A 12565-nucleotide genomic window follows, 5' to 3' on the forward strand; every position below is an offset into this window, starting at 1 on the left:
CCCTGAGTTTAAGCTGCTCCCGGGTTAGTAGCGGTAAAAGTTAGAAGTTTCCCGAAGTCTTTAATGAGACATCTAGTGCCCTCTCCACCATGTCAATTATAGCAGGACCGGGGAATTCCCTGGTGATCCCGTAGTTAGGGATCCGCACTCTCACTGCTGAGGGCCTGGGTTCAATCCCTGGTTGGGGAGCTAAGATCCCGCAAGCCATGCAGTGGCCAAAAAAGAAAGGAAAAATGGGAAAAAAATTATAGCAGGATCAGAAAGCTTTATGGAGCTGGCTGGATCCTTCCACAGGACATGATTTGAGGAGCAAATATGGCTGGGAAGGAAGAGAAGATCCTGAAGAGAAGAGCCCTACCCTCGCTCTAGTCTCCAAATGCAAATAGTTGGGCTTAGACATATACTTTTAGATCCAACTGGTTCCCACCCTGGCCTAACATTAAAGCTGCTCCAAGGGACTTGTCTGAGCATTGATATAAATTCAGTTCATTCCTAAAGAAGCAATGAACTTATCTCACCTTCTTATACATCTAACTCAGTAGACTTACCTTCTAAAGAGACATTAATAGACAACTTAAAACTTACTATATAGACTCCTCTCCCCCTCAAACCAACCTCCCCCCCCAAAAAATAGAGAATTCCTTATATTTAAGTCCTTCCAAATCCTGGGACCCTCTCTTGATTATTCTGAATGACTGTAATATTATACATGATTAACTTAAGTGTTTGAATAGCTTATATATTTCAGAAAGGTTTGAATATTCCTGATGACCATGTATTACTTCTGAAATCAGGGAAAAAATGAATTAAAAAATCATTTATGACCAATGATCACAATATCTCTAAACACTTCGTACTGGTTTCTATTAACACCCATGAGGTTTTCGTAAAGGTTCCCTTGGGCGTCACATGAGTATCCTCGTGGCTAAGGCCCAGTGGAGGCACAATTGTTTGCATGCATGTATAAAGACATTTGGGGAAAATGTCATCAATGTCTACCTGCTGGGGAGCACCTACTGGCTGCTCACCACTGCGGAGGTGCAAAAGATATATACAGCAGTCCCCAAGCTCAGGGTGCCTGTGTGTCTCCAGTTAGTCAGGCAGGATGTCCTCATTTCGGCCTTCACAATGACATGCATGTAAAGAGGGCAGTGCAGTATACTGGCTGAGGGGGATCTCTGCCACCAGACTGCCTGGGTTCACAGCATGGCTTTACCCGTTAATAGCTGTGGGACATCAGGCAGGTCACTAAGCTTCATGGTGCCTCCAATTTCTTATGTGTAATATGGAAGTGATAATAATCATCTGTAAAAATGGGGGTGGGGATAATAAAATACTTAGGAGTACCTAGATCCTAAGGTTGTCATGAGATTAGGTCAGTTAATCTACGCAAAGTGCCTAGAACAGAGTGTGGTATGCAATAAACACCATCACGTAGGAATAAACTAAACCTCACTGCCTAACTTCCACTGGTCCTGGATCAGGACTCCGAATGCTGTAGTGTATTTATCCCCTTTCAACATTTTGTATGAAATTAAAATAACTGCACTTGAAGTACCGCAAATTCAGTGAGACACCAACTCAAGCTGAGAATCCGCACTGCAGGGAGGCTGGGAGCACCCCAGATGGCCGTGGGCGATGCTTTCTTAGCAGCAGAGCCCAGTGGCACTGAAACAAACGTGCTGTCTGAGCCAGTCTGGTCTGCCTTAGAGAGAAGACCTTCCAGTAGGTTCCATACTCCATTAATAGAGGCTTTCTCAGGTAAACCATGAAAACACCAAAGTGGAGGGAATGGTCATCAGTTCCATTGGGTAGGAAAGCCTGCCTGCCATTGAGAATGCTTGACTCTTCTCAGCTAGTCTCAAGGCAGCTAGGTGCTCAGTTCGGCAGTTTCCCCGGTGTTTTACAGAATGTTTCTTAGGTAGACTCTGAGTCAGGACCTAGAGAATGGAGCTTAGTTGCAGGCACACTTTGAAGAGCCCTCCTAGGGAATTCCCTGGTGTTCCAGTGGTTAGGACTCGGCGCTTTCACTGCTGGGCCCTGGGTTCAAATCCTGGTCGGGGAACTAGAATCCTCGTGGCTCAGCCAAATTAAAAAAAAAAAAAAAGAAGAGCTGTCCTATTGTTTAGGGCTTATTACCACATTGAGGGTTCAGAGGAGGGAGGGCACTTTGTGAGCATCGCGGAGGTGGGGCAATGGTAATTCACAGGGCTTTGCAATTTCTCCCTAACTCAGTGTCTTGGTACAAGGGCCTAAGAGAAGCATTCTCTGCTCTTTTCTTTGTCTGGATGGATGTCCTTCTTCTTATCGACTCCAGCCTGCCCCATTCATTCATTCATTTAAAAGTAGCTGTTGAGGACTTATGTTATGCCAGGCACTGGGGATACAGTGGTAAGAAAAACATCCTTCCAGTACTCACTACAGAGTCATCCTAGAAAAAAATTAACATTGATGCATGTTTTCTCAAACCTCTCATTGGCCTGTTTTCGCTCCTCTCCCAGTCAATTCTACCCCTCATCAGATACCCAGACACAGTGCATTCCTACCCCTTAGTAAAACCTAGGGTGGTGATGCTCATTGAGTCTTTTTTTTTTTTAATTTTGGAATTCCTTCTTTTTTTTAATCTTTTTTTTTTAACCAAAAACAAAAAACCCCACAGTTCACCCATTTCTCCCATCCCCTCAACCCCACCTCTGGCAACCACCAATTTGTTCTCTGTATCTATGAAGTTCACTGACTCTTAACACCTTGGGTATGTGAGGCTTAGAGCTGTATTCTTTGGGCAGGACGCCGGAACTCTCAGATTCACCTGCTGTTTAAAAGAACTGCCCAGGGCAGCAATAAAAACATGGTGCCTCTTCCTGTGTAACCCTAGTGGCTGCAGTAATTCAGGACTTGACTCTCATCATTTCACTCCCACTGTCCTATGACCCAGCCTCCTCCAAGCTCATGCCCTGCAGCCAGTTGCACTTCGTGCTGGTTTCTGGGGGAGGGACGTCCACTTAAGAGAAGTTAGCATGAGGACTTCAGGACACATTGTGTCAGCAAATATATTGAGACACATAATTTGAGAGAGATTCTAGACTGGTCCAAGACCCAAGAAATCTCTCCATTCAACCACCATTCAGTAAAAAGAATTATGGAGCTGTTCTCTGGAATAATCTTCTTTAGCAGCATTTTATTAATTCTGCGTAGGTGGACAGTCACAGCGGTTCATTCGTATGGTCAGTTTTCTAAATGTTGTTTCTTGGGCAAAGACCACACAAAAGCCTTTCTCCTTCCTGTCCCCTCCTCCTCCTCCCAGCTGCCCTTTATTGAGAGTAGTCCAGCTACCATCCTGAGTTATCGCATTTACTTTTTCTAACACTCTTATGATATGAGGTATTATTACCTCCGCTTAAAAATGAAAAAGCTGAGTCGCAGAGAAGGTACATAACCAAAGTCACACAGCCTGTAAATAGTGGAGCCGGGATTCAAACCAAGGTCAGAAAGAATGACTCCAAAGCTGTGCTCTTTGTCACAAAATGCACCATCACTGAGACTGGAAACTTCTGATTCAGTTCCCTTTCTTCTGTGTCAAGGTTCATTGAAAAAAGCTTTCTAATCTAGTGGTAATTTCTAAAACTCAGAAAAACAACATAATTGACTTAAAAATAGATTTTAAAAGTTTTGAATGCTTGCACTTGAGAAATCTTGTATTAATTAGAGGAGGTGGAAAACATAGAAGACTTTTGAGAGTGTTTTAAATGGAATTTGAGAGAATTTTCAAGGGCTTTGGAGGCCGACAGCATAGGCTCTTTTGTTTTAGTTTTTAATTTTTATTGTGAAAATTAAAAACACTCCTAAGAAAAGTATATAACATGTACATGTATAATGCTGGTTAAAAATAGAAAATTACCAGTACCTAGTACCCTTCTCTGTCATACAGCATCTGTTCCTTGTTATGTGCACATTTCTGCAGTATGGACACATGCCCCTTTCCTTGATACTATCAGGACTGTTTCTTACTTATTACCCTTGATTAGCATCAGAATCATTTTAGTGGTAAGTGGAAGAACAACTAGAAAGAGAAGGAGAAAACAATTCCTGTGATAATAGGGCAAGAATTGGAAGAAGGGAAAAGGAGATGATTAAAGAGGATGAATGGATGGCCGGATGTATGAATAGATGGATATTTATGAGGAAGCTATTTTCTAAGGAGGAATGAATGAATGGAGCTAAAAGGGAAAAAATGTAGAAAAAGGAGGAAATAAAAAGAATGTGCTGGAAGGGGGATAGATTAGACAGGCCTCCAAATTTGAGAGCTGTTGGTACTAAGAGTTGGAGGTTGAGGTGCTCTCTAGAGCAAGTGGGGCGGTGGGGGGAGGGAGGAGAAGGGCAGCCTGAGTGTGAGGAGAGAGAGCACATGGAGACATGGACATGGGGAGACATCCCTTAGACGGAATGCCTGAGTGTGTGATGCTCATACTCAGTGCTAAGTAGAAAGACCGATGCCCAGGCATCATTTTGTTACTTGTATTTTGGAGGGTTTGCTTGTTTGTTTGTTTAATACCATAATACATAAGGGGCCATAAAATGCATTTATTTCATTTATGACTACAGTTTACATCATTCTTTTTTTTTTTCCAGGAGCCTTGCAAACAACAACCTCCAGACTCTCCCAAAAGACATTTTCAAAGGCCTGGATTCTTTAACAAATGTGTAAGAGGACCTAAGAAATCACTGATTAATTAATTAATTTGCAGTCGTTAACAAAGAAGCCTGGTGTTGATTATTAAATTTTTTAATTGGCTTTAAATTAAATGAGAATTTTTAAATTTTAATTTTAAATTGGCTTAAAATTTGAATTCAGTTGGACTAATGTTTGAGTCTCCTATGGTATTTACCACTATATTCTGAAAATATAGTCCCAAGTTTGCCTTTGACAAAGTGTGTGTCTGTATGGCAGGGACTGATGACAAGGGACTTGGAGGGGGTAGGAAGAGGAGGGCTAGATAGAAATTTCAAGATGCCTTTTTTTTCTCATGAGGTCCAGGAAATGGGGCTACAAAGGAAAAACATAAAGAAGTCTGGGAAACTGACAGAATAAAGATGAAAGTTTAAAAAAAAAAAAAAATGAAAGTTTACACCCATGGCTTGGTCAGTCAAGAGAGAAATGGAGCAGGAAGTGGGGGAAGGGAGGAAAGTTTGCCTTTTCTCTCATTAGACTGAACAACAGCTCTAGGCTTAATCCCCAGGAATTTGGCTTAAGCCCCAGGAAGGGAATGAACTTAATTATTTTTGACCCTTTTTCAAACAAAAGAGCTTTCAAACTTTGACTTTTAAGCCTCAGAGTGAAAGATCTTTGTAAATAATTTGTGTATTTTGTAGTAAGCAAAGCAAGTAATATATGCCTAACACTTTCAAAAGCAATTTAGCTTCAATAAGTGCCTTCCAGAACATTGGAAAGGTATTTAAATGTCACAAGGTAGAAAACAGGAACAAACGAAAGATGTATGAAAACAAAGGAGTTCTTATTTTTCAGGTACTTTGCTATAGAATATATATTCAAAACAACTTTTCTCCAATAACAAAAATCTGAGTCAAGAATTTTCTCCTAAACCCAGGATTTAACTTCAAATCAGTAAGCTATGAAAAACTTTCTTTGTTCCTTGTAGTATTCCCCCCACCCCTCCTCCATGCCTATTACCCCAATTCCTGAAAGATGGTTTATTTCCAAGAGAGTGTCAGAATCAGGACACTTCCAAATAGTCTTGGACAGACCACGGTTATCCGCTCTGGTTTACAATAGCCCAGAAAAGTTGACACTCATTATTCTGGGTCAGAGTATTCTTGGGATATGAGGTGAGTCCTGAGAATGTCTTGGAAGTTAGATGATTCTCCATGGCAGACTTGGGGATACGGCGTATCTGGGGACCCTCTGGCCCAACCTTGTGTCAGCCTATACCCCACACTAGCAAAAGAAAAAACACTTGAAATTGGCTCAGTCTCTCCAAGGAATCCCATAATAGGTTTGGCCTCTTGGGCCTACTTTGATATGCCCAAACCAAGAATCATCTAAGAAGTGCAAGGATCCATGCCAACTTGCCTTTTAGTAGATTTCTTGGTTTCTTGAATTACCCCCTAAAACACATTTTTAAATGCTTCAACATTTAAAAAGTATTCATATGCTGTGTGAAAAGTAGGCGGTTCCTATCTTAGGAATTTTGTGTGACCAAGAAGGGTTTTAGGAAAGAGATAGAGTTTTTGAACAGAAGCAATGCAAATAAACAGAGAACTTGGTGAGCTGGGATCATATGTGGAAATTTAAACTATCTATGCTGTGCAGTTTATTATGGACATGAGCTATTATTGTATGTCTGCATTAACTCGGCTGTGTCGAAGTCATTTCCTATTAAAATTGAATTTGTAGACCATGGAATAAGATCAGGATTAATTATGTCTGTGAGGAAGAAGAAAAGCAAATAGCTCACTCGATGTAATTAAATATGGTACAGCAATCACTACATCTTTCTTTTAGACCTGTGCTGCCCAATATGGTAGCCACACATGTGATCACCAAACACTTGAAATGTGTTCCTAGTGTAAATGAGGAACTGAATTTTAAATTTTACATAATTTTTAAAAAATTAAATAAAAAACTAAATTTAAGTTTAAAAACTGATTCTCTGTTCAATTATTGGAAGACTTTTAAGTATGTTTGGAACAACTTGGGTGTATAAATCTGTTTTTTTCAACTGTAAATTTTGTTAACTCTAAATACAAATCAGGAATTTCTGCTGAAATTTTATTTTCCAAATTGAGATATACTGTAAGTATAAAATACACATCAGACTTCAAAGACTTAGTATACAAAGAGAATGTAAAATATCTCATTAGTAATTTTTATATTGACTATAAGTGAAAATGATAAAATTCTGTATGTATTGGGTTACATAACATATGCTATTAAAATAATTTCACTTGTTTCTTTTTAGTTTTTTAATGTGTCTATAGAAAATGTTTAACTACATATGTGGTTCACATTGTATTTCTATGGACAGCACAGCTCTAGACTGAGCTACCTTTGAATGCAAGAGGGAATAAGTTATGAGGTTCCATTGACTGGGGTGGCCTGCAAGGGCACACTGTGGTCATTCTCTGAGCCCAAAGTGAATGGTCAGTCAGGTTGAAGGTAGATTATGAGGCATGATATAAAGCCAGGTGAGGTCATTCTGCACATGTTAATTGCTAAAGTAAAAAAATAAAAAAATTAAAAAAAAATAAATTGCTAAAGTAAAAGTCATGCCTGGGAAGGAAGGGCCCTTGTATATCAAAAGCAGCTGAAGTTTGTCTTTCAGGGACCTGAGAGGTAATTCATTTAATTGTGACTGTAAACTGAAGTGGCTGGTGGAATGGCTAGGCCACACCAATGCAACTGTCGAAGACATCTACTGTGAAGGCCCTCCAGAATACAAGAAGCGCAAAATCAATAGTCTCTCCTCCAAGGATTTTGATTGCATCATTACAGGTAATGTATTTCAAATCATTCCACCTCATAAAATTAAAATAAGGGCTACATTTTTTTACATATGCAGGAACTGATTTTTTAAATATATATATTAAGAACCAACTGAGCAATTTAAAAATATTATGAACCGTTAAAAGTTCATGTGTTTAAAAGCAAAGTAAAATTGTCATTTCACTGTTTCTCTAGAATAAATATATTTCTTGTGGACATTTGAGATCTAGCCAAGGAATGAGGCATCAGCACAGCTACTCATCATCATTTTCAATTTTTGCAGAGTTTGCAAAGTCTCAAGACCTGCCTTTTCAATCACTGTCCATAGACACTTTTTCTTATATGAACGATGAGTATGTAGTCATCGCTCAGCCTTTCACTGGAAAGTGCATTTTCCTTGAATGGGACCATGTAGAAAAGACCTTCCGGAATTATGACAACATTACAGGTATGAAAAGCCTGATCGTATTTTGAGTGGAAAGTTAAGCCACTTGGGCCAAGGGCAACAGGAAAAGATGAATGATATCAGGGAATTCTTTGGGCAGGTTGAGAATTATTTGAATCCCAAATCTACCATTTACTGAGTGCCTGGGATTGTTCCCTAAAGCTTAATTTCCTCACTTGTAAAATGGGAATAATAATACCTAACTTTCAGTGTTGTTATAAAACAATGAGAGCATATGTTCAAGAAACTTAGCATAGGACCTAGCTTAGTAAATATACAATAAAAGGTGGGTTATTTTTCTTCAATGAAAAAGTACTGGACTAAGAATTATGAGTTCTAATCTAGGTTCTGCCACAAGCTAACTGGTCAAGCCACTCACCCTCACTGGGCCCCTCTTTTTAACTATAAAATAAGGAGGTTATTTTAGATCAGTGAGTCTCAAACTTTACGGCAAAAACATTACTTCTGCAAAATGTGCATGGGAAATCTCCTGAAGTCCCCTCAGTTTTCCAATGGATTGCAGCAGGGCTTTGTGAAATCTAAACCTTACCTTTGTGTAAGGTTCTTCTTACATGTGTACAGTCTGTCAATTGCTTTGAATGAATCTTTAGATGAGCACTTAAATGAAAAATGATCATATATTTGCAGACTTTCAGATGGCATCATCTAGTCTAGGATGACGAATATGTGTCATATATACAGTCACTATCCCCTCCCTCACCCCAGACAGACATCGCTAATCTATCATGATGCTCTTTCTTGCAGAGGACAGAATCCTTCTTAACACAGTTCTCCAGGCAGTCACAATCAATCAGTCAATCAATATTGGTATATGGCTGAAAACTAGTGGCCATCTCTGATCTAGTTCCAACCCTCATTGTACAGAAGAGAAAACTGAATCCCAGAGAAGTGATTTTCCCAAGGTCACAGAATTACACAGCCTTGAAAAGGGTCACAATTAGAATAATTTTGCCTATGGATGGAGCCAATTAATAGAAAGAGTTGATCCGGAACTTATTACCTCAAAGCCCTTAGAGCTGCTGTCAGAAAAAGCCTGGGACCAGATTTGCCCAGCTCTCTTTGGATTTCCTAGAGCCAAGCTCCCTCTACGAGATCAGAATCTACTGATAAATGTTAAACTCTTAACAAAGGATATTGAGCTAGGCTTCTGACAGACTCCCATGTAGTTTTCTGAGATTTCCCAAAGTAACATTCAGGAGCTTCGCCCATGACTGTACCCCTCTTTCACTTTTCTCAAGGATTTCTCTTCCTTCTCTTCTGCCACCAGTGACCTAAAGCTTCACAAGTGGCATCTCTCTCCTTTCTCAGGAGAAAGTCAGTTCATTCTAGAGCAAGAAGCAGTTTATACATAGAGCAAACCAATTGCAGGTAGAACCGTGGGCTGCCCAGACTACCGCTCAAAACTTTGTGAGGTTGTTCTAGAACCTTGTGGAATGCTGGCCAAGTTGGAAGCCCTTGTACAGCTAACTGCCCACCCCAGGTTGGGTTAAAAGCATAGAGACGCTGGTAGCCTTGGGTTTGAATCCCAACTCTGCCTTCTCCTAGCAGCACCGAACCTCTCTGAGCTTCTGTCTGCTCATCTGCAAAAGGGAGGGTGGTAATATTTATCTCTTAAGATTGTTGGGAAATTTAATGAGATGATTTGGCAAAGCATATAGTTGGTGCTCAATAAATGGCAGTTTCCAACTCATGATATGTCAGGGAAAGCAATGTTTTCTTTCTGTAAGAAGCAAGAGGAGAGGGAGTTCCCTGGCAGTCCAGTGGTTAGGACTTGGTGCTTTCACTGCTGTGGACATGGGTTCAATCCCTGGTTGGGGAACTGAGATCCACACACGGCTTGACCAAAAAAAAAAAAAAAAAAAGGTGAGAAGAGAAAACTCAGGCTGTAGCCATGTATCCTGAACGTCTAGTACACGTTGGATGTGACATGACAACTCGGTTATTGATAACAAGGCTCCATGAGGTACAAAGGCACAGAACTTTGGGATCCTGCTGCCATTGGACCTGATTAGGAAATTGGCCTTGCCTAATCAACCAAGGAAATGATTTTGGTGGCAGTTGCATGGCTTCGGCATGTGTATTAACATGCTCCAAAAGAGGATGGCCATCCTCCTAATCTCTCATTTGTCTTTTCCAGGCACGTCCACTGTAGTGTGCAAGCCTATAGTCATTGAAACTCAGCTCTATGTTATCATGGCCCAGCTGTTCGGCGGCTCTCACATCTATAAGAGAGACAGTTTTGCAAATAAATTCATAAAAATCCAGGATATTGAAATTCTCAAAATCCGAAAACCCAATGACATTGAAACATTCAAGATTGAAAACAACTGGTACTTTGTTGTTGCTGACAGTTCAAAAGCTGGTTTTACTACCATTTATAAATGGAACGGAAATGGATTCTACTCCCATCAGTCTTTACATGCGTGGTACAGGGATACTGATGTGGAATATCTAGAAATAGCCAGAACACCTCAGACACTCAGAACGCCTCATTTAATCCTGTCCAGTAGTTCCCAGCGTCCTGTAATTTATCAGTGGAACAAAGCAATACAATTATTTACTAACCAAACTGACATCCCTAACATGGAAGATGTATATGCCGTTAAGCACTTCTCAGTGAAAGGTGACGTGTACATTTGCTTGACAAGATTCATTGGTGATTCCAAAGTAATGAAATGGGGAGGCTCCTCATTTCAGGATATTCAGAGGATGCCATCGCGAGGATCCATGGTGTTCCAGCCTCTTCAGATAAATAACTATCAATACGCAATTCTTGGAAGTGATTATTCCTTTACTCAAGTGTATAACTGGGATACAGAGAAAGCCAAATTTGTAAAATTTCAGGAATTGAATGTTCAGGCACCAAGATCATTCACGCATGTGTCCATTAATAAGCGTAATTTTCTTTTTGCTTCCAGTTTTAAGGGAAACACACAGATTTACAAACATGTCATAGTTGACTTAAGCGCATGACACACGAAATTCTGTGGCTGCCATCAGAAACTTTCTACAGTACATGATCCGGATGAACTAAATGCATGATGACTCTTCTTATCACACTTGCAAATGAATGCCTTTCAAACACTGAGGCTGCTAGAACCAAGCACTACCCGTATCTCCATCCTTTCCTGTCAGTCCAGTGGTGTGGGAAGTTACCTTTTATAAGTCAAAATTGAATTGTGTAACTGTCCTTTGCAGTGAAGATGTGTAAATAAGCGTTTAATGGTATCTGTTACTCCAAAAAGAAATATGAATATGTACTTTTCCATTTATTTATTCATGTGTTCAGAAACAACTGCCAAATAAAATGTTTACATTTTCTTTCATATCCCAAAGGTAATTATTTACAGGAGTTATTTTATTCTTGGTGATGGTATGTTGTGGAAAGAATTTTATACAATAGGGTTATATTTGGATCAAGAATTTATGGTGTGAATAATGAGTGAAGATACACACTGATACTGATTACTCACCATTTATTAACAGGATGATCAGTTGAGTTTGAACATTCAAAGGTGTTTCTAAAGGGCATGGCTTTGGGGAACATTTTGAGGTGAAATGGTGACAAATGGAAAGAAGCGTAGTGAAATTTGCCTATTACAAGAAGGCTAATTTGACAGTTAGACCCATCCTTTTCTATCTGATAGCTCCAGCTAAAAACATCATTCAGACAACTTATAGAAGAAGCCAAAGTCAAGATTTTGGATTTTTAAAGCCCTATTGCGGGGCTTTCTAAATGTTTGACTCTGGAATCATCTGACAGCTGACAGAGATTGTAACCTTACAGCACTTGTCTCAGATGTATCCCATATGAAGTCCTCTTAATATGATCAAGGATGCTTCACTTCTAGACACCAGTTCTGATACATTACTGACATACTGCAGAGTGCCTACGAGGCTCATATCTGATTTTCTAAATTCCTGCTCCTGGATCACATGGTATGTTAGCACTTAGCACAATGCCTGTGATAGAGTAGGCTCTTAAAAACTACTTTTGAAGATGCACGTGTCCTCCTGTTATAAACTTAATAATAAACTTCATGAGGCCCTTTGATCTAATCAGTCATACTGATTTGAGTACCTATTAAGAACGGGGTATCATTCCTCTGGTTTGGGGAGGAAAACTGAGGAAAGAGGAGGGCATAGTCCTTGATCCGTGGGGCCTTAGAAGACTAATGAGGGGTTAGGACACAAAAAACTACAGTTAGCAGTGAGTGCCAAATTTCACCTGAACATTCCGATTTTAAGTATTGGGGGAGTATCCACAATGAGTTCCTGCAAGAAGTGGTCCTTGTTTGAACTTAAAGGGAAGACATGATTTCAAAAGGGGATCAGGGCAGAGAAGATATTCTTGGCACGATGTGGTTCTGTGTGCTGCCTTCACAGAGGGGATCAGAGCTTCCTCCAACTCACTGCTCCCCAGAATCTCTTGCCAAACGACTAGGGGCGTGGGGGCAGGTGGGACAGACAGCAACTCCACTGGCAGCACATGCCTGGAGAACTTGAGGCATCAGAGGTACACATAATAGTTACATAGTCTCTGGGAAGCAACACCTTGGGGAGTTATGCATAGAAACCAGACTCCTTTACCACACGCG

The 12565-nt window shown here is 40.2% G+C and overlaps 1 protein-coding gene across 4 annotated transcripts in view; it reads left to right on the plus strand.

Moving 5' to 3' along the window:
- The window catches only part of LGI1 (leucine rich glioma inactivated 1), a 32604-nt gene extending 21664 nt beyond the window's left edge, over window positions 1–10940 (plus strand). For 3 of the 4 annotated variants that reach the window (XM_068548984.1, XM_068548986.1, XM_068548985.1), the window contains 4 exons: window positions 4630–4701; window positions 7341–7510; window positions 7785–7949; window positions 10105–10940. In XM_068548984.1, the coding sequence (XP_068405085.1) occupies window positions 4630–4701; window positions 7341–7510; window positions 7785–7949; window positions 10105–10940 (1243 nt within the window). The remainder of the gene's footprint in view (window positions 1–4629; window positions 4702–7340; window positions 7511–7784; window positions 7950–10104) is intronic. The other variant, XM_068548987.1, reaches the window with a different exon arrangement.
- The last annotated feature ends 1625 nt before the right edge of the window (window positions 10941–12565 follow it).

This window comes from Eschrichtius robustus, chromosome 7, assembly GCF_028021215.1.
Source record: "Eschrichtius robustus isolate mEscRob2 chromosome 7, mEscRob2.pri, whole genome shotgun sequence".
NCBI lineage: Eukaryota > Metazoa > Chordata > Mammalia > Artiodactyla > Eschrichtiidae > Eschrichtius > Eschrichtius robustus.